Source organism: Girardinichthys multiradiatus, chromosome 2 (assembly GCF_021462225.1).
Source record: "Girardinichthys multiradiatus isolate DD_20200921_A chromosome 2, DD_fGirMul_XY1, whole genome shotgun sequence".
In the NCBI taxonomy this organism is placed as follows: domain Eukaryota; kingdom Metazoa; phylum Chordata; class Actinopteri; order Cyprinodontiformes; family Goodeidae; genus Girardinichthys; species Girardinichthys multiradiatus.
Genome location: NC_061795.1, coordinates 5647200 through 5666869, shown reverse-complemented (window position 1 = coordinate 5666869; position 19670 = coordinate 5647200). Strand labels below are relative to the sequence as shown.

The window sequence follows — 19670 nt, the reverse complement described above, 5'->3', positions numbered from 1 at the left end:
ACGATGAATCACAGAAAGATATGGGGTTTTTTTTTTATTTTGTCAACTTTTTCTTTCTCTTCATCTCTGCATATAAGAGAATATGTTAGGTGTCGAGCCGGTTAACCTGCTTTTTTACTGTTGATGCTGCTGCTGACGGAGCCAGAGGCAGCAGGGACTGAGCGTGGGAGTTTTCCAGCTGTGCCCGCAGGAGTGGAAACTCAACAAGAACACAGCAAGAGTATATAAACCTTGTGTAAGAAGGAAATGTAAAAACAAAGAATTATCCTACTGTCACAAGATTGTATTGAGTTTGTATTGATGTGCTGATGTCGGTAAAATGGAGTGAAAGTACTTCTTTCCTGTGCTCATCAGCCCTTCATTGATACCTTTGCCAGCTTTGTTTGAAGAGTTTCTTTTTACTCTCCTAAAACCTCCTTTAAGGTCTTTCAGGGTTTGTGAATCTTGGTAAATACCAAAAGTGTCCAGCTCAATGTTCTTAGTCACTGAAGTCACTGAAATCACTTTTTTTTTTTTTTATCAGATCCTGACCTAAGTAAGTGAAAATTGGGGCGGGGATTCTTTGTTTTCTGTCCTGCTTGTGACAAGCATCCATTAGGTTTAGAGGACTAATCTTGCTTAAAAGCCTTACGAGTTGCTGTAAGTATCTTATGGATATTTTTATTATTTTATCCAGGCATTAAAGGAAATGAAGGACTCTTCTGTTCCATGAGCTATTTCCTCTCCTACTTCGATTCTTTTTAAAGTAGGGACATCCTGATCAGATCCCAGGTATTGACTGATGATGATTGTTGTTCTGCTGTCTGAGATTATGTCAGCTGCACCCGCAGTCAGCTATGTGGCCAAAGTAATGCAGTTCTTGTGCGCATGTCTAGCTATGTGGGATTGCAAGTCTTTTTTCCTTTTGCAATGACTTTCACTGCATTTGAGAGAGAGAGACTGTTGAGTCCTCCTGTCTGTGCCACATGAGGCCATACTCAAAAGCTCAAAGAGCAGCTGAAAACGACGTTGAAAGAGCAGAGAGCAATTTTTGTGTATTTCTCCAAAACCTTTACAGTAAAATTATGAAATATTAATTCTGGTTATAATATAGATAACCCCCTAATATAATCTGAACAGATTGTGTTGTTGTCTCTCATGGTTTTGGAGAAATAAATTCCTCAAAGTTAGGCACAAGCATATGCTGGTTAAGAATTTTGAGGTACTTTGACAAGGTATTTCTCCAAAACTGTACAGTAAAATATTAAATATTTATTATTTTACATAAAACATGAATGTGAAAGTTTTAAAAATGTCATTAATCTAAATGTTCTGTAGGTTCCTTTTCTGTTTTCCTCTTATTTTCTCAACCGTTGCCAGGATCGGGGTCCTTTCTGCTCCATTACCGTAATGCGCTAGGCTACCCATGTTTTAGGTGACATGTCAGTATTATGCTTTCTTAAATGAGGTAACTCCATGTTGCAGCAGCATATTGAGGCAGCAGAAACACCGGCTGGGACAAAATATTTCTCTTTTTTAAAAAGGAGAACAGGAAGAAGAGGAGAGAATACATTATCCCTAAGCTTCTTGATCAATAATTGTGTTGATATTATGTAGTTTTTTACTCAATCTAAGAGTTTTCAAGAAGATGCACTATATTGCCAAAAGTATTTGTCTCTCTACTTTTACATGTACATGAACTTTGACGGCATCCTATTCTTAACCTCTAAGGTCCAGTTTGTTGATGGACCCATTGTTCCCAGCAACAACAACTTTAATTATTGTGTAAACATCTTCCTCAAGGTTTAGGAGTGTGTTCATAGGTGGATGAGAAAACCAGAACTGCAGCTTCTGTTCTAATTCATCCCAAAGGTGTTCAAGAAGGTTGAGGTCAGGACTCTGTGCAGCCCAGTCACGTTTCTCCTCACCAACCTTTATACACCTGCAGCCCTGGAAGTGGTTGGCTCACCAGGACTCATTGATTTGGTGGTGTGACCCAGTATAGAGTATATGGCATTAAGTTTATCAACTTTAATAAAGTATCAGACTTTAAATCAGTATCTACTGGATCGTATTCTTAACTGACATAGAAAGTAAATATTTATTAAGACAAAGAATGTGATTGTCAGCATTATAAAGATGTTTTAGACCTGGTTAACTTCCACTGTTGTGTTTCCTGTACTGTTATGTCAGGATTCCCCTGATTTCGTGCTATAAAGCAGCAGATTACAATAGATGGGCTTTAAGGTCATCTTTCTAAAAGAACAGCTTGACCTATTAAGCATATTAAAAAGCACTACTCCCTCACCTTTTTGGAGCACTGCCAGTCCCCTACATGTGGTTCCTGCTTACTGTCGACTCTTTGGAAAGTTATTACATGGAAGCTAAAGCAGAGCAGCCTTCACTGTTCTTAAGGTAATGTTTTTTTCAAAGTGCACAGGCTAAGATAAAGCATCAGCCTCAATGCTGGGCCTCAGTCTGCTTTTGGGTTTCAGCTATTAATCGATCGCGCTTCCCTCCAGCACAACTTACTGTCTCCCTGTTGGCTTTGTGGTAATGCATTTTGTTGCAAAGACAATTAAATTTTACTCGCATTCAGCAGCTACTAAATCACTCTTTGTGCTTTACTGCCTCTAAAACCCACCACTGCTCTCCATAGCAATGGCTTTAACACTGAACCCTCTCTTCATTGGTGTGATATTTGAGCTGTTTTGTGCATGGTTGAGTGTCCTGCCTTCTTGGAGGGAGCTGCAGGTTGGGACTGGTGTGGGAGAGGAGGCTGCTGTTGAGGGGGGGGATGTGAGTTCTTCAGCACAGCTACTGCTTTGTCTTACCGTTGATTTGCTGAGTAACACTGGCAGCTCTGTTCTTACCCGACATAAATTTCTGGTTAGATCAGCAGAAAAAGAAGCGCTCTGTGTGGAAAATGAACTCCTGTGGGTTTCGGTCCTCTCCTTTCCAGCCGTTAGGAAACCTGGGATAGTAGAATCAGATAATGTCTTTACTTTTCTAATGATGCCAGTATTATCTGCATGTCTCACGAGGCATGAATTCTCATTACAGGCTGGTGATTTTTCTCACTATTGGTGATACAATAGAACAATATGAAGAACAACTCTTTTACTTGCAGGAGAGTGGACAGTGTCACATTATTGAAGGTGACAGTATGATTATAAGCCATTGTCCTAAACTATGTGGAAAACTGGCTCAACATGCTGCTATATATTTGTTTTAATTGTAAATAGCAGTACCTCCTCTGCAGATGACTTGCCTTCCTAAGGTGTAATCTACACAGTGACTGGGCTTCTCTGAATACTTTGATACAATATATCCGATTGAGTGCATGAGAACGGATGCAACAAGATTTTAGCGTTTTCTAAGAAGACTAACACCCCCCCTATTTTTTTAAAAAGATCCCTCTGAAATGCTAATGAACGAACTCAAACATGCAGCCAAAGTTATTAAGAACTATCTTTAGTGTAAAGAAGAAGACTTACTGGAAGTGATGGTATGGCCCCACAGAGCCCTGATCTCAACATCATGGAGAATGTCTGGGATGACATGAAGAGACAGAAGGATGATTTGAAGGCAAAGGGTGGTCACACCAAATATTGATTTGATTTAGATTTCTCTTTTATTCATTCACTGCATTTTGTTGATCGATGAAAATAAATGATTAACACTTCCATTTTTGAAAGCATTCAATGTTTACACAATTTTTTCACAGCAAGGGGTCATGCTTTGTGTGACTATTCAGTGTCTCTAAATAAAAGTAGAAAAGTGTAAAACAGAATTCTACTGTGTAGAGTTTAGTTGAAATATATTTTAATGATAACTTAAAAAAAATGTTTAATACTGTGAGGGTTAAATCGTTTTGTATTGGATACTTTTGGCTGACATTGTATTGGGCTGTAGTGTTTTTAGCGGGAGTTCCATGTTGGCAGGAAAAACGACAATAAGACAGTGTTTTATATCCTTTCATCTTTCAGGGCTGATGGTTTGCAGAGTTTTTTTCCTCTTCCATCTCATGCCACAAATACTTTTCTCTTCCCAGGGTGAGGACTTGCTGATCACTGCTTGTTTGTTTGAATGGAAAACTGCAGAGCTCCCTGACTTAGTGACATGATTTGGAAAGGAGTGTTGTCTGAAAGTGCCGACTAATTTCTGTGCAACAGAGACAGATTAGAGAGCATACCTGCTGCTTGGGCAATGCCAATGTGAAAGGGACCCTCTGTTTCACACTAGGCCCGGCTCTCACCTCGCCAGCCAGCTACGTGGAAGGCCTGGACCATGCTGCAGCCAAGTCCTGGCAGTGGAGTCAGGAGGGAGAGTTTCATGTGTGTTAAAATCTGCTGGAGATAATGGGCTTTGAAATGGTTTTACTCTGATCAAACTATGACCACGTTTCGATTTAGATTTGGTGAAAAGGTGGACAAGGACTAAAAAAAGGAAATATTGATCAGTTAATGTGTTTCACTGTGCTGAATAAAACTGGTTTATGAGGGTAAAACTATTGTTTTTGCAACTATTTCAGGCACAAACCTTCATATCAGGAGTATGTGGTTACTCTGCCATTCAAGCTCTTGTAACGCTGGTTCTAAAGGTTAATGGTGGCACTGTATCATTGGTCCTGCTTTTGGGAAACCCAACTATGGATGGGTTTTGCTCAGCTCCTATTGAGGCCTGCTGACTGTTGTTTTTCACTGGTACATTTCTGTGTGGGGACAGATTATGAGTTGTTGCCTGCAGAATGAGCATAAAAGTGAAAGGAAAAGCTTATTTTGTCATATGAGTTTCTGACGGATGACATCCAGCAGCATGACAGCATCTCGGTCAAGTAAGATCAGTCTGTAGCTCTGGTTCTAAAGGTTTCCTTTAAAGACAATTAGGCAGTGTTTTAAGACTTTAATCTGTTAGTATGCTTAAATATTGAAACTGTGTGGACTTATTCACTTGTTGTAATTTATGTAATTTACACACCATCACTAAATGTTTCAGGCTTCAAACATAAAGATATAAAATTCTATTTTTTTTGTGAAGAATCAACAACAAGTGGGACACAATCGTGAAGTGAAATGAAATTTATTGGATGTGTCAAACTTCTTTAACAAATAAAAAACTGAAAAGTGGGGCGTGCAAAATTATTCAGCCCCTTTACTTTCAGTGCAGCAAACTGAAGTTCATTGAGGATCTCTGAATGATCCAATGTTGTCCCAAATGACTGATGATGATAAATAAAATCCACCTGTGTGTAATCAAGTCTCCATATAAATGCACCTGCTCTGTGATAGTCTCAGGGTTCTGTTCAAAGCGCAGAGAGCATCATGAAGACCAAGGAACACACCAGGCAGGTCCGAGATACTCTTGTGGAGAAGTTTAAAGCCGGATTTGGATACAAAAAGATTTCCCAAGCTTTAAACATCCCAAGGAGCACTGTGGAAGTAATCATATTGAAATGGAAGGAGTATCAGACCATTGCAAATCTACCAAGACCCGGCCGTCCCTCTAAACTTTCATCTGGAACAAGGAGAAGACTGATCAGAGATGCAGCCAAGAGGCCCATGATCACTCTGGATGAACTGTAGAGATCTACAGCTGAGGTGGGAGAGTCTGTCCATAGGACAACAATCAGTCGTACACTGCATAAATCTGGCCTTTATGGACAAGTGGCAAGAAGAAAGCCATTTCTCAAAGATATCCATAAAAAGTCTTGTTTAAAGTTTGCCACAAGCCACCTGGGAGACACACCAAACATGTGGAAGAAGGTGCTCTGGTCAGATGAAACCAAAATCAAACTGTTTGGCCACAATGCAAAACGATATGTTTGGCGTAAAAGCAACACAGCTCATCACCCTGAACACACCATCCCCACTGTCAAACATGGTGGTGGCAGCATCATGGTTTGGGCCTGCTTTTCATCAGCAGGGACAGGGAAGATGGTCAAAATTGATGGGAAGATGGATGGGGCCAAATACAGGACCATTCTGGAAGAAAACCTGTTGGAGTCTGCAAGAGACCTGAGACTGGGACAGAGATTTATCTTCCAACAAGACAATGATCCAAAACATAAAGCCAAATCTACAATGGAATGGTTCACAGATAAATATATCCAGGTGTTGGAATGGCCAAGTCAAAGTCCAGACCTGAATCCAATCGAGAATCTGTGGAAAGAGCTGAAGACTGCTGTTCATGAACGCTCTCCATCCAACCTCACTGAGCTCCAGCTGTTTAGCAAGGAGAATTTCAGTCTCTCGATGCAAAACTGATAGAGACAAACCCCAAGAGACTTGCAGCTGTAATTGCAGCAAAGGGTGGAGCTACAAAGTATTAACGCAAGGGGGCTGAATAATATTGCACACCCCATTTTTCAGTTTTTTATTTGTTAAAGAAGTTTGACACATCCAATAAATTTCATTCCACTTTATGATTTTGTCCCGCTTGTTGTTGATTCTTCACAAAAAATTAGAATTTTATATCTTTATGTTTGAAGCCTGAAATGTGGCAAGAGGTTGACCAGTTCAAGGAGGCCGAGTACTTTCGCAAGGCACTGTAACTGCTAATGCCTGCAAGGAAGAAGCTGAGAAAGGTTCTGTAGATGGATCAGACTGGTTCCAGCAAATCCACAGAAGCACCTTGCTGCCAAACCTACTGCTAACTTATTATTCTGGTTGGTTCAGGGATGGCCTGGTCCAGAGGCTGGATACTACAGCGCAAGTTCAACATGTCTGGTTTTCTTAAAGAGATTTGTCTAAACTAAACCTGACACTGATACCTGAGTAGTACTAGGAAGCTGGATGTCAGCTCCGTAAATCAACCCAGGGTTACTCCCTCTGGATATGTTCATGTAAAGCAGGTAGAGCTGAAATAGTAGGACCAATAATATATAATAATGAAGAGGCAGCAAGAAAGCTGGCCATAAAGAGAGAGTGAAGAAAAAAAGCTAATTAATATGCTTCTCATTATCATATCCAAATTATTAAAGCAGGAATCTGTCCTACCATTTTTCAAGAATAACTTTATTTCTGTCCAACAGCCTGTTTTAATTCCTCTTAACTAAATTGTATACAAAGACAAAAATGATTCAGTCCAGTTAGAATACGTTACGGTTAAAATGTGTTATGGTTCAGTTGGGATTTTAAACTGTCAAATTAATTACCTGAATTAAAAACCCAAGAATGCTAATCTTCAACTTGTAACAAGAGCAAACTCGACAAAGAGTAACTGTTCTCTGTTTTAGGTACAGGTATATCTACTCAGCTGAGATACCTCACACAGAGATTTTTTGTTGAACTAACATGTAACGTTGTAACTCAGGCATCTCAGGTCTGTGATTGGTTGAGAGGTGGTGATTTCCTGTTCTTGATCTCTAATCTGGAAATCTAACCTGCTCAGGATCATGTGAGGTTTCAGGCAGAAATCACTATGATGACAGATAATGTGACCCAGGTTCGTGATACTGAAAATCCCAGGCTTAACCTTAAGTTACCTTGAAAAACCTCTCATGTTGCTTTGTGGTACAGGCCCTGGACAACTTCTTTTTTATGTAAGTCATAAAAGTCATTTTAACTGCTTGTGTCACCTCTGATTTGGGTTGCACTTACTGTGTGAACAGACTGGTTACCTAGTTATCATTTTTTAAACAATATCCTTACTAGATTTGAACAAGATTATAAAACTCAAAACAACATGTAAAACCATAAATAATTAACAGATGTCAACAATGAGTATTAATGAATAAACAGCATTATAAGTAACCATATTCCTCTGCACCAAAAATGGTCCGCCCAAGGATTCAGATTTCTTTAAATTCCTCTTTTTTAGAACACTTAATTCTCAGCTTAATAGGCTGAGATCCTATTATTTTATGTACATTATATTAGAATAGTACATTGACCAAATACCCAAAGAATCTTTTCTAGTGATTCTGATACAGTTTGGATATTGTCTTTGTTTTAATGGCTGTGCATGTTTATGTTTGTCTTGAATATATGGATTTATTTTTTTTATTTCATTGTAAAATGTTTGCCGTTTGATTCGTTCCATAGAGAAGTGTGTTGATGAACATGGAATTAAACTAATTCTGGTTGTGTTTTGCTGATCAGCACAGCAGTGGAATCTCACTCTGCAACTGGAAACTTGTTTTTACAGCAAGATGTTAAACGTCCAGTGTTGTTAAATCTGCCCTTTTTGTAACTGGATGGGAAATAGCTAACCTTTAGCATTCACTAGGTCATTCTAATGTTATTTACCATTTAAACAAAATAATCTACTGATTCAGCAAATATGTATATGTCTTTTAGTAGTGCTTTTTGGCCTCTTAACTAATCCATATGACCTTATGTGGGAATTTCCATGACAGAAGGCACAGATCAGCTGATTCACAAAAAGCTAATTTGATCAAAACATCAAAATCCTTTGCAGATAATATGTTTTTTCTCCAAATGATTTGTTTGGCAACCTTTGACGAAACAAAAGTATGGTGATGATTTCTCTTGAATGTCTGGAAAAGTGTACACATTTTCAGTGAGACCATTCCTTTTAATTTGTATTAAAACCAAGAAAGTGTACTGCCTCATCAAAGAGGGAATCTGAGCTAACGAGCAGAATTCAGTCCTGCAGCTTCGTTGGATGCCTTTGTTCACACTCCCACTGAAATTTAAAATGCTGGTAGATAATGCCATCAGTCCTTGTGAAAGTTAGCAGAGTGCCATTCTTGCTGTAAATGTGTGGAGTCAGTGTCTGCTCAGGAATGCAAATGCAATTCACATTCCATTAATCTCTCTTTTTCTTTTTCTCCCAGATTTATACAGCTCTAAATCCTTTCCACTTATATTCTGTTTTTAATCAAATCGATACTCTGCTAGGCTTTTTGACATCTTATCTGTATAATAGTTTTATCACACCTCTGTCTCTGGCATACAGCCACTGCAGAAGAGTTTTACAAAAAGCAAATACCTACACATAAAACACAGTTAACTGTCAAAGGATGCAATGAAACGTGAATCTGGGATGGGGGATTGTTTTGATGTCAGTCAGCTCTTTAGGTTGGGCAGCCTGGAAAGGGTTGAGAGGCCGGATGCAGCTGCAGGGGCCTGCTGGTTCTTTAGGTCCTAGCTGGTGTGGAGGGTCCGGACTGCCCCTGCTGGGGGGGGGGTTGTTGAAGTCTGTGCTGTGGTGGTGTGGGCCAACACTATCACAAGGCATGGGCCAATTAGGGAGCTGGTGTCTGGTAGGGGATTCATGCTGCTGACTTAATGCCCACCCCGTCTGCTTAACATATTCAACGCTACACAACAATAGATGGACCTTGCACCCTCAATTTTAATGCATAGGCATGTGATGGGGAGACTGCTGTCAGCAAGCAGTGGGTCCCTAGAAACACAACATCGGGCCATCTTTTGTTTCTGCCTCTGCTTCCTTGCTGGCTCAGTGGGGACAACTTTGGGGGACCACTGGAGGGCGCTCCACTGGTGTGGTGGTGTTTGTGTGGGGGCTCAGGCCATGCCACGGCTTGGTGGGTTCCTGGCTGGCGGCCATTGACTCTTGTAGATGTTTTGGACTGCAAGTAGTGAGTTGGGCCCTTGTGAGGGCTGGATTGCCGAAGTCTTAAAAGTTTTAAAATTCACCAATAAAATCTCCCATGATGTCTTAAACAAAATTAAAACTGGAGCTAAATACTCCAAGCTTGGATTCCAACGTCTACACCTACTTGTCATGTTGTATACAGGGAGTGTTTTGGTTTCAGTTATTTTTGTGTGTTTTTCTGTTCCTAGCCAACCTAGATTCAGTTTGTAACTTATGCATGAAGTGTACTCCCATCTACTCACCAACTTGGTTCACGGCTTAGAGCAGTGATTCGTAAAGTGTGGGACTCACCCCTTGGGGGGTGGGGGGGTTGTTTACAGTGCCATGACTGGGGGTGGGGCAAACTTTCCTGATATTTATTTGAACTAATATAAAGTATTCCAGTTTTGCGACTTGGACTCATTTTCATGTTATACATTCAACAAATCAAGAGTTTTCGTGGTAACAAGATGAAGGACGACTCAGCGCAGCCACCTGGCGCTAACTGCCGGAGCTCTGCTGATGACAGGAACTATCTGTCCGGCTGCCACCAAACATGGAGCAGAGCAGAAGTGTTATTCCCTCGATAGTTTTGGAGTGAAAAGTTCTCTGTCACGTGAAAAAGCACAAGTACGGAGCCTGTCTGAGTAATGGTAAAAGTGTATATGTATGTGAACATACATATAAAGGACAGAGAGATGAGAAAAGATGTAAAAGACCTCAGGACGGATAACTGGTGTTACAAATGAATTGCGCTGAACTCCTTGGAAATGTGTTTATTCAACATATACAGTGAAACGTTTTCCATGTAGTCAATATACATGAGAAATATTAAGTTTTTAACAATTTGTTGGATTTCTTGGCTCAAATTAACTTTTAATTTTGACAGTTTTTAAAGTAGAACACATTTTGTTTTACTTGTCTTCTTGAATAAGTAAAGGCTTATGGAATAGCCAACTTATTTTTTATCCTTACCAGTCAGTTTCTTTATTAAAAAACATTTACATTCTCCTAGGACAAAAAACACAAGAACTAGTTATGACTACTTTATCGGTTCTTTATTTTGAAAAGAGACAATGAGAAAGACAAAATAACAAATAGTACAGGTCATCTTCCTTTCGACACAGAAGAAAATTCTAAAAAATATTATATTCAAATTAATACTGGTTTTATCAGTATTATGTTTTTCTTTTTTTTTTTACTTTGATAAAATCTAATTTAACCCACTTTTCCCTAGTTTTGTCAAGTTGGCAGGGCCTTTAAGAATTAGCTCCTTTTAAAGCCCAAAATGTTTGAGAACCAGTGCCTTAAAGACATAACTCTCCGGGCCGACTTGACCTGCCAAGTTCACAAGAAGGCTTCTCAGCTCAAGGCTGTCTACTGAGCTACTTAAAAAAACGACAAGAACAGCCTTATTTGAGGCACTTAAGACTCGTGTTGCATCTTTTTCTTTCCACGTGTCCTGACGCAGGAGTTCAGTCATACCATATGAAGAACATGTGCCAGAGCAGCTTCGGTCTACAAAAAGCTGATCTGGAGATGCTATCCTAATTGCTTCATTGACGTAATTAAATCAGGGTTGGCAGTAAATCAGAGTAGGGTTACATTAATAAAATATGAATCAGTGGTTGTATCATCACAAATTTTAGCTTAATTGTATGGGTGTGTAAGTGTAAATGTGTGTGTGTGTCTGCAAGCCTAAACGTAGCGTAAGTGTGTGTGTATATGTGTGTGAGAGCAAGGCTCAAATAGCCTCTGAGGCTTAATCAAACTTTCATAGAGGTTCATCAGCTGAGCTCATGAAATATTTGTGAAAAAGCTGCATATCTATGAAAAAAGTCGCTGTTTTAAGCTTCAGTATGTGTCTGCCTAGTAACACTGAATGAATATAAGTAAATGTCTGTTGGTTTAGAAGAGAACCTCCAGGTAAATACATCATTAGAATGACCTTTTTTTAGAAGTTATATATTTCAAATTAATACTGCTGTCTTTATTGTTTTCAAATGCACAATCGCATTTGCCAAATGTTCAGCTGCTCTCTGAAGCTGAATCTCACTACACCTAGAGTGAATAAACCAGAAGCCAATCATTGTGAGCCTTCTCCCTCCTCTGCTGGGCTGCTTATATAACTATGGCCTGGTTTTTCACTGTTGTCAGCCTGATGACCGGGGGCGGCAAGCCTCCATGACCTACCGCCTGCTGTAAGCCACTATCTCCTCCTCCACCCAGAAACATCTCAGAATAAATGAAGAAAGTGATTTTAGACTGCATGCCACTCTTGGTAGGTTTAAGTAGTAGGTAGACAAGCGGGAATAGATTATGTAATTGAATGTTCCTGTTGGATTTTTAGACTGACTACCATTATAACCAGTGTTAATGTGGTATGAACGGTAATCATTTTGTGCAGTGTCACACACTGTATTTAATGTGGTACTTCATGTAAAAGAATAACAAACAAATTCTGAAAAATCCCACCAATGTGGGAAGCGCCAAGTGTGAGGATGAGCGGACGGGGTTAAGTTGGGGCGATGTCAGGAGGACGAGGGAAAGTGGCAGCTAGCTTGTTTTGGTATGTTGAAACATGGAGAGTGAGCAGAGTGACGCTGGTAGTTTCCCTACGGATAGATCTTTTGAGGTGGAGGATTGTTCTTCCCCCTCGTCACCGGAGGTTAAGAGAGGCTTCATGGAGCTCAGCGGGCCTGAGCCTTATCACTTCAAGCTGCTTGCTGAAGGAGCTGACTCTGCAATGTCCGAAGCCGGCGCTGCTGCGGCAGTGGAGGAATGCTACGGTTTGTGTCAGTGATACAGTTTTATACCCGAACACGGGGGCTGTGACGTAAGCATGTACCAAGATGTTATGTTTGAACCAAAAGGAAAATTCAACTGCAATAACCACTATTCAACCCAAAGAGGGCAGCACTAAGACGGTTTTAGGACAAATATTGAGTTAAACACATTTACATTGAATAAAAAAAATATAGCATAGTAACTTAAAGATAGCATCCTTAAGACCCAATTTATTCAGTTTATTTGCAAAAAAAGTTGAATTAGGGGTTTAGTTCCTCTTTAATATGATATGATTGGAATGCCTGGACAATTCTTAGATAACTTTGAAGGGCATAGAAAGATGATGCTGCTCTGCCTCTGTAACACTTTGAACCGTCAATATGTTGCATAACTGTGTGAATACCATTAGTTCCGCCTCTCATTCAATCGCATCTCTGTTTCATCCTCCTTCTCTGTCTAATTTTAGATCCATCCATCTCCTTCACTTTCTATGTGTCAAACCATAATTTTACCCCTCTTTTTCCCTCTGAGCATCCATTCCTTCCTTTTTTCTTAATTTCTTTCATTTCATGCTGCTTCGCCTCCTCCTACCCAACCGCTGGCCATAGCTCTACAGTCCAAAGCTTCTACTGCCTTTTAAAGCTGTCTCATTCAGGCTATTAAATTCAATCCTTTTGCACATATTGATCGCTCTAGCAGAGTGAAACGGCTGTGACTTCAAGCCATCAAGTATTAGATGGTGGGGCTGTAACGAGATCTTGTGGCATAGAATCAAACAATATTAAAACAATACACTATTTCTCGTTAACATGAAATCTGTCTCGCAAAGGACTTCGGCTACCTGTGTCAGCATGACCTTGGTGAATTAAATCTAGACTATTATTATGATTGCAGCTGTGCAACAATAGGTTTGGTTTGGCTATGCATAACTTAATATGTTCCAACGGTAATTATTAACAAAGTTAATATCCATCCATCCACGTTCTATACCCAGTTCTGCTATACTCGGACCGAGTATAGAATACTTCTATACTCAGTTTCCAGCAGTCCACGGACAAGAGATGGGGTACACCATAGACAGGTCGCCAGTCCATCCATTTTTAGCAACCCTTTAAGTTCCACATGTACCTTCATATGTCAGGAATACCAATATTAATGTATCTATGAGTGTAGGCGGTGCATTACAGCCGATGGTGACGCATACAGAATAAGCAATGTTTTACACACAACTGAAATAATAGTTGCTATTGTCTTAGCATTGGAGCTTTAGCTTTTAGCTGCTAATGGAGACACGATTTGACATGTTTTAAGAACTATTTTGACATTTTAGGCAGGTTATTGAAAAGAGATTGGAAAACACAGATAAAACGGAGCAAGCTCACGCTTCCAGACCATCACTGTTTTAGTCACTCGTTAAAATAAAATTGCTAGCACTCAAATAGTTTAGCACCACAAGGCAAAACACAAAAAAACCCTAAATTTATGTGGTTTTATCCAAAATAATCTTCCCTGTCCAGACACAACCACCTCGTCAGGGACACTGTGTCTTCATGGGGAATCTCTGGTTCAGATTCTTATCTGCAGAAGCTCAGGGAGAAAAGTTAGGGTGGCTAAGAGGGCTTCTGTTTGCCCTAAATGCTTTGTTTTTTTTCCTCACCGCTACACTCTTCAATTTTTCCTCAGCTCATTTCTTGCTACTGTGCGTCCTTCCAGTGTTTCTTATTGGCCTGTCCATTTATTGAGATAGTCTCTACCCATCCGTCTGGGTTCTGTGAACCCTCTCACCTACCAAGTTCAACATGCTTATAAAGGTTGATGCTAATAATAATGACGTCTCACTCAGAGTCCACTGCTGCACTTGTTAATACTCTACAATTACAAGCATGTAATCACCCCCAGCTCTCCCTCCAACCTGGTAGGTAAACATGTTTGTTAAGAATTAAAAACAGAGACTACTACGCTGATATTTTGAGCCAATTACCTTGTAAATTGAGCCCATAGTCTTTTGATCCCTGAAATAATATCTAGAAACTTTACAACATTGACCTTTTTCTGTTTGAATTTATTACAGACTCAAACCCTAAACCACTGGAGAACCTGTCTCCTGCCTGTTCAAAGGATAATTTTTTTATGTGTAAAATGATGGCTTGATAATAAATTTCTCTTTGCTTTATAATTTAATTTGAGAAAATGAAATGCAAAAAATTGGTATTTTCCTTTGTAACCTTTGCTGCATTAAAGCTTTGTAGTTATTGTAGCAGCAGCCCTAATGAGCGACAGTAGTTCAACAGCACCTCAGGGGAGTTCAGGCACTGACAACTGATGACATGTCAAGTGATTTAATGTAACTGATTCAAGCCCTGGTGCTTTAATGATGTGACCGTTGACCCCAACCTCAGAGACAGGAAGTCTTGGAGAGCATTCAAATAGAAAGAGCCGAATGAGTAAAAACGTTTGATCATAGATGTAGGCACGATTCACATTAAAGTGTAGTGGACTGGATGTAGTGATATTTTATCCCATAAATCACAAATTACAGCTAAGAAAAAAACACCCCCAAACCAGTACAATCTACAACACGCTTATCTGTAAAGCCAGTGTTTGGTTTTGCAAAAATCATAGGGCAATTTTAATTCAATTCAATTCAATTCAAAAGTACTTTATTAATCCCAAAGGGAAATTAAATGTTGTTGTAGCTCATATTATGAAGGTTTCCTCAAAGAGCCGTTGTAGATGCTGATGGCTGTGGGCAGGAAGGATCTCCTGTAGCGCTCCGTCTTACAGCAGATCTGAAGAAGCCTCTGACTGAAGACACTCTGTTGTTGTAGGACAGTCTCATGAAGAGGATGCTCAGGGTTCTCCATAATGTTCTTCATTTTATGAAGAATCCTTCTTTCCACAATGATCTCCAGAGGTTCCAGAGGAGTCCCCAGAACAGAGCCAGCTTTTTTTATCAGCTTGTTGAGTTTTTTTTAAGTCCCTGGCTCTGATGCTGCTTCCCCAGCAGATAATGGTAGAAGAGATCACACTTTCCACAACAGACTTATAGAAGATATGCAGCATCTTGCTGCAAACACCAAAGGACCTAAGCTTCCTCAAGAAGTGTTCTATACATCAATAGCAACTTTAGTTTTAAATCAGGTCACAAAGGGTGGAGTTTAAGAAGAGCTCTCCTAACCCTGTCTCCTCATCTACATGAGGACACCAAGGCATTTCCAAGCTTCCCTAGGGACAAAATCTCTCCAGTTCGTTCTGGGTCTGGCTCTAGGCTTCCTTCTGGCACAATCTAATATTTAATGAGTCTGCCCTCACTAAATATACATTATCAACCAAAAAAGCTTAATAAAAAGTGTAAAGTGTAAGTGAAGGTTATATGTGTGAGAGCCGCAGTGATCTCTGGTTCTGTGTAAATATTTGCAGGAAGATCTGGGGCGGTAGAGTTGCTTATTCAATACCTCAGATGGATTAGGTGGTGCCTTCCAACAGCAAAAGCTTGAGTTGTAGTCCATTATCTTAGTAATAAATGTATGTAAAACATTTGCTGTTTGTCACTGTTTTGTGCACTTATTTTATTCATATACAGGGCCCTGATAAAGTATTCATACCACTTCACCTTTTCACCGTTTGTCACATAGAAATGGAAAACAACCTGAACCTCGTTGAGTTGAGTAGAGCAGTGTCGAGCTGAGCTGAAGTATGAAAACCATTTATCTTTTCTTCCACTTTAAACATGCACTACTTTGTGTTGGTCTTTCATATGAAATCCCAGTGAAAGTTTTGTGGTAGTTATGTGACAATGGAAAACATTTAAAGGGTGGGAATACTTTTGTGATTGCTTCATTGATCACCCAATGGTGGATAACAGACAGATGTGAACTGTTCACTTTCACTAGATAAAAAATGATGATGTTTTACTAACCAAATGGTGACTCTGGTAACTGATGTTTTTTTGGTGTATTTGAAATACTTCTCATCTAGCTGTGGTTAAAGGTAGTCGTTATGCATAGATTTTTCTTTGTAATTACAATACATTTTATTTTTAAATGAAAAATCTGATTGTCAAAGATTACTACTCACTCCCTGTCCTTTTCTCCTACATGTTCCCAGACACGTTCTAAATCCTCAGTGTTATGTTTATTTTGCCGACCCACACATTGTCAAGAACTGTTTTAGCTGTCACCATTAGTCTTCACACTCTGTGTTCATGTGATCGTTTATGAGTTAGTATTCAACACTCCAAACTAGATTTCCTTGTTTGGCGAGGCATCTCGGCCTGGTTTCTATATGTCTGACTCTTTGTCTGGCTCTCATTACCATCTCATCTCATATTTACACAGTAAATCTATCTTTCCTTGCCTCGCTAAGGCTGCTAATATAACGATCACACTATCAAAAATGTTTTATTCACAACTAAAAACACATACAAAATAAAAGGTATTTTAGAAATAATTTTTTTGATCGAAGTATTCAGCCAGCTTGTACCGCGACTGACTTCTTACAGTGTTGGCTGTGTCTGCAGTATATTTTTCTAGTCATTAAGCCCCTTGAGACCATTTATGGTAATGGCTTTGGTCTCCGTGCAGCTGCTCCAGTCCAGCCACGTAGGGTTTCATTTATGTACATGTATTATTTGACCGTTAGATCACAGGGAATGGTTGGAGTCATTATATTGCCAATGTTTTCACAAAGGTTTATTTGGAGCCAGCTGAAAGCCAACTTATTTAAATATAGCAAGCTCTCAGTGTACTGTATTTAGTTTTATTTTCCATTATTGGTTTAATATTTAGGTTCAACTTATTGTTTTGTTAAGTACATTGAATGTTTTTTCCTCTACATAAGTGCTGTCTTCTAAATCTAGGGAGCACATCTTTTCTCTTTTGTCCCTGAAGAAGCTTGTTATCACAGGGATCGTCCACATCTGCTCTAGCATTGAGCCTTTTGTTTATATTCTCCTCAGCGATACCCAACGGACAGCCACGTGTATGATTTTCTGTCAGTCAGCTGTATTCTAATAAACCGTTGTTGTCAAACATTTTAAGGTGTAACTTTCATTGTTCACACACTCTTAAATGTAGTTAGTTACCCTAGAAAACTGGTTGTTATTTCATTACAGGCATCCAGGCATTTCTGTAAGCTGAGAGCGGATGTACTTTGTGTAGTTCAGAGTAATAGTGGGGTCAGGAGGGCAACTGGGCTTGCAGCAGTGATGGACGAGTGCTGGGTGGTTCTGACACCACAGCACTTGTCAGTGTGTTGGGAACAGAGCTGAAAGGAAGCCTGAGCTTGATGGTTCTGATTGTGATGATGAAATTCGGACCTAAAGGGGTTTTCCAGAATTATTCCAGCCAGTTTTTAAAGCCTCTCACCCCGTATTGCCTCTGTTTTGGGTAACTTGCCAAACACACACAGCTACATGAAAGCAGTAAACACAGAATGAGTGTAACGACATCAGAACCAGGTCAGCGCCTGTTATTGGATCAGATCTGGCCAATCTGTCATTTTTGAGTTTACGACCAGCCAATCATTGGTCAGAGCCGACCTCACCATAAATTGGCTGATTGTGGTCTCCAACCAATTTCTTGATGTTTCTTTATTTTTTTTAGAAGGGAAACAGTGTAAAACAGGGATCATCATCTCTATTATAAGTAGGGTCAGAAAATCACTTTCTCACACACAGTATGAGAGTACTAAACAACAGCTTTGTCTTATTTTTCTTTTTCAGGCTCAGAGGAAGGAGGTTTTTCTCCAAGACCGATATGGCCACTATACACTCACTGACCCCTTCCTGGCACTTCAGAGAGACTTTGAGTGCAGAGCCCCTGGAGGGGACAAAGAACGGCGGCCGCTGGGGTCCAGCCCTATTTCGGTCCTGGAGGCTGTCATGGCCCACTGCAGGAAAATGCAGGAACGCATGTCAGCCCAGCTGGCTGCTGCCGAAAGCCGCCAGAAGAGGGTAAGAAATCCATTTATCAGTGGATAACATTATAGTTTGCGACTACAACAAGATCAGCATTGGTTCCAACTGAAACAGCACCTGTGTTGGTGCTAACATGCATACTGTTATTACGTCTCATTTACCATTGGCCATCCTTCAGTTTTTCAGTCCAATTTTCTCTGAAGTAAGACCCACATTCTTGAAGATGGCAAAGCACTGTGAAATGAACTAGAGTCATTTACTGGCTGTTATCATCTCTTGTTTAAAAGCCATAATGTGTAACATCCTAATAAGGTCCAGCTATCTTTTGTAAGCCAGGATTTGGGTGGTCACCATTGATCTTCTGTTTTTATCCCTGCAACTGAGACTGGAACAATTCATGTAATCACAACTGGCTGGTAATCATTGTTAAATTTAATTATATGCGATAACCTTAATGAAATTCCAAACTAGCAGCTACTGAAATATTACTCTATCTTTGTGTATTACCATCCCAACAAGTCATCACTCTGCTGCAGCCGCAGGGGAAATAATGAATGCATTTCACAAGGTGCATTATTTATGAGCTTTTTATAGGCCTTTCATTTAACTGGAGTGAATTTGCTAAGATTTAACATTGACAGAAGCTGAAGACAGTTGACATCTGTTTGGTAAAAAAATTAATTCAGATTTTCATGATTTGAAATCCTGAGGCTTTAATCTTCCAGAGGAAGACATAACTGTTTAAATCCCTCTCTGCATGTATGGATTTGGCAAACGCTTGAATATAGTTTGAGATTTTGCTGAATTGCTGTGTGCACATTAGCCAGTGTGTATTTTTGTCGTAGGCCTCTGTTGGATTACAGTATCCAGCTCTGATTAACTTGGCAGCCAGATGTCAGCTAAGGCCCTGGCCTATTTTTCTGATCTCCCTCTTTTGTTCTGTCTCCTACTCTTGCACATTCTCTGGTGTTTCATCATTAAAGGACTTTAAACCGTAGGATTTATATGATGGAAAATTCTGGTGATTTTCAAATGATAACCTTTCAAAAGGCAATATACCACAATACCGGTAGCTCTTTACTAATAACTAGAGATGTAATGATACATTTAGCTACTGAGATGAGTCGATACATATATTATATTTGCCTACTAAGATTGAGACAGATGCATGTGACTTAAACAGGCAGTCCAGTGATTTAAAACAAATCTCAGAGAGGAATTTTCTTGAAAGTACTGCATCTTAAAATTAGGTAATACAAAATCCCAGCTGGTAAGAGAAAATCTTGTTTTACTGAGGAAGTATCTGCTGTGGGAAGTCGTGTCATGCAAGGGTTTGGTCCTTCAATGTGTCCTAGGACAGATTAGGTTCAAACTGCCAAACTAATGCAACCACAACTTTGATTCACAAGTGTATGACCACTTT

General features: G+C 39.7%; 1 protein-coding gene across 2 annotated transcripts in view; it reads left to right on the top strand.

Moving 5' to 3' along the window:
* Positions 1–19670, top strand: part of cttnbp2 (cortactin binding protein 2) — a 124060-nt gene that overhangs the window by 36592 nt on the left and 67798 nt on the right. For both annotated transcript variants that reach the window (XM_047350133.1, XM_047350127.1), the window contains exon 3: positions 18053–18283. In XM_047350133.1, coding sequence (XP_047206089.1) covers positions 18053–18283 — 231 coding nt within the window. The remainder of the gene's footprint in view (positions 1–18052; positions 18284–19670) is intronic.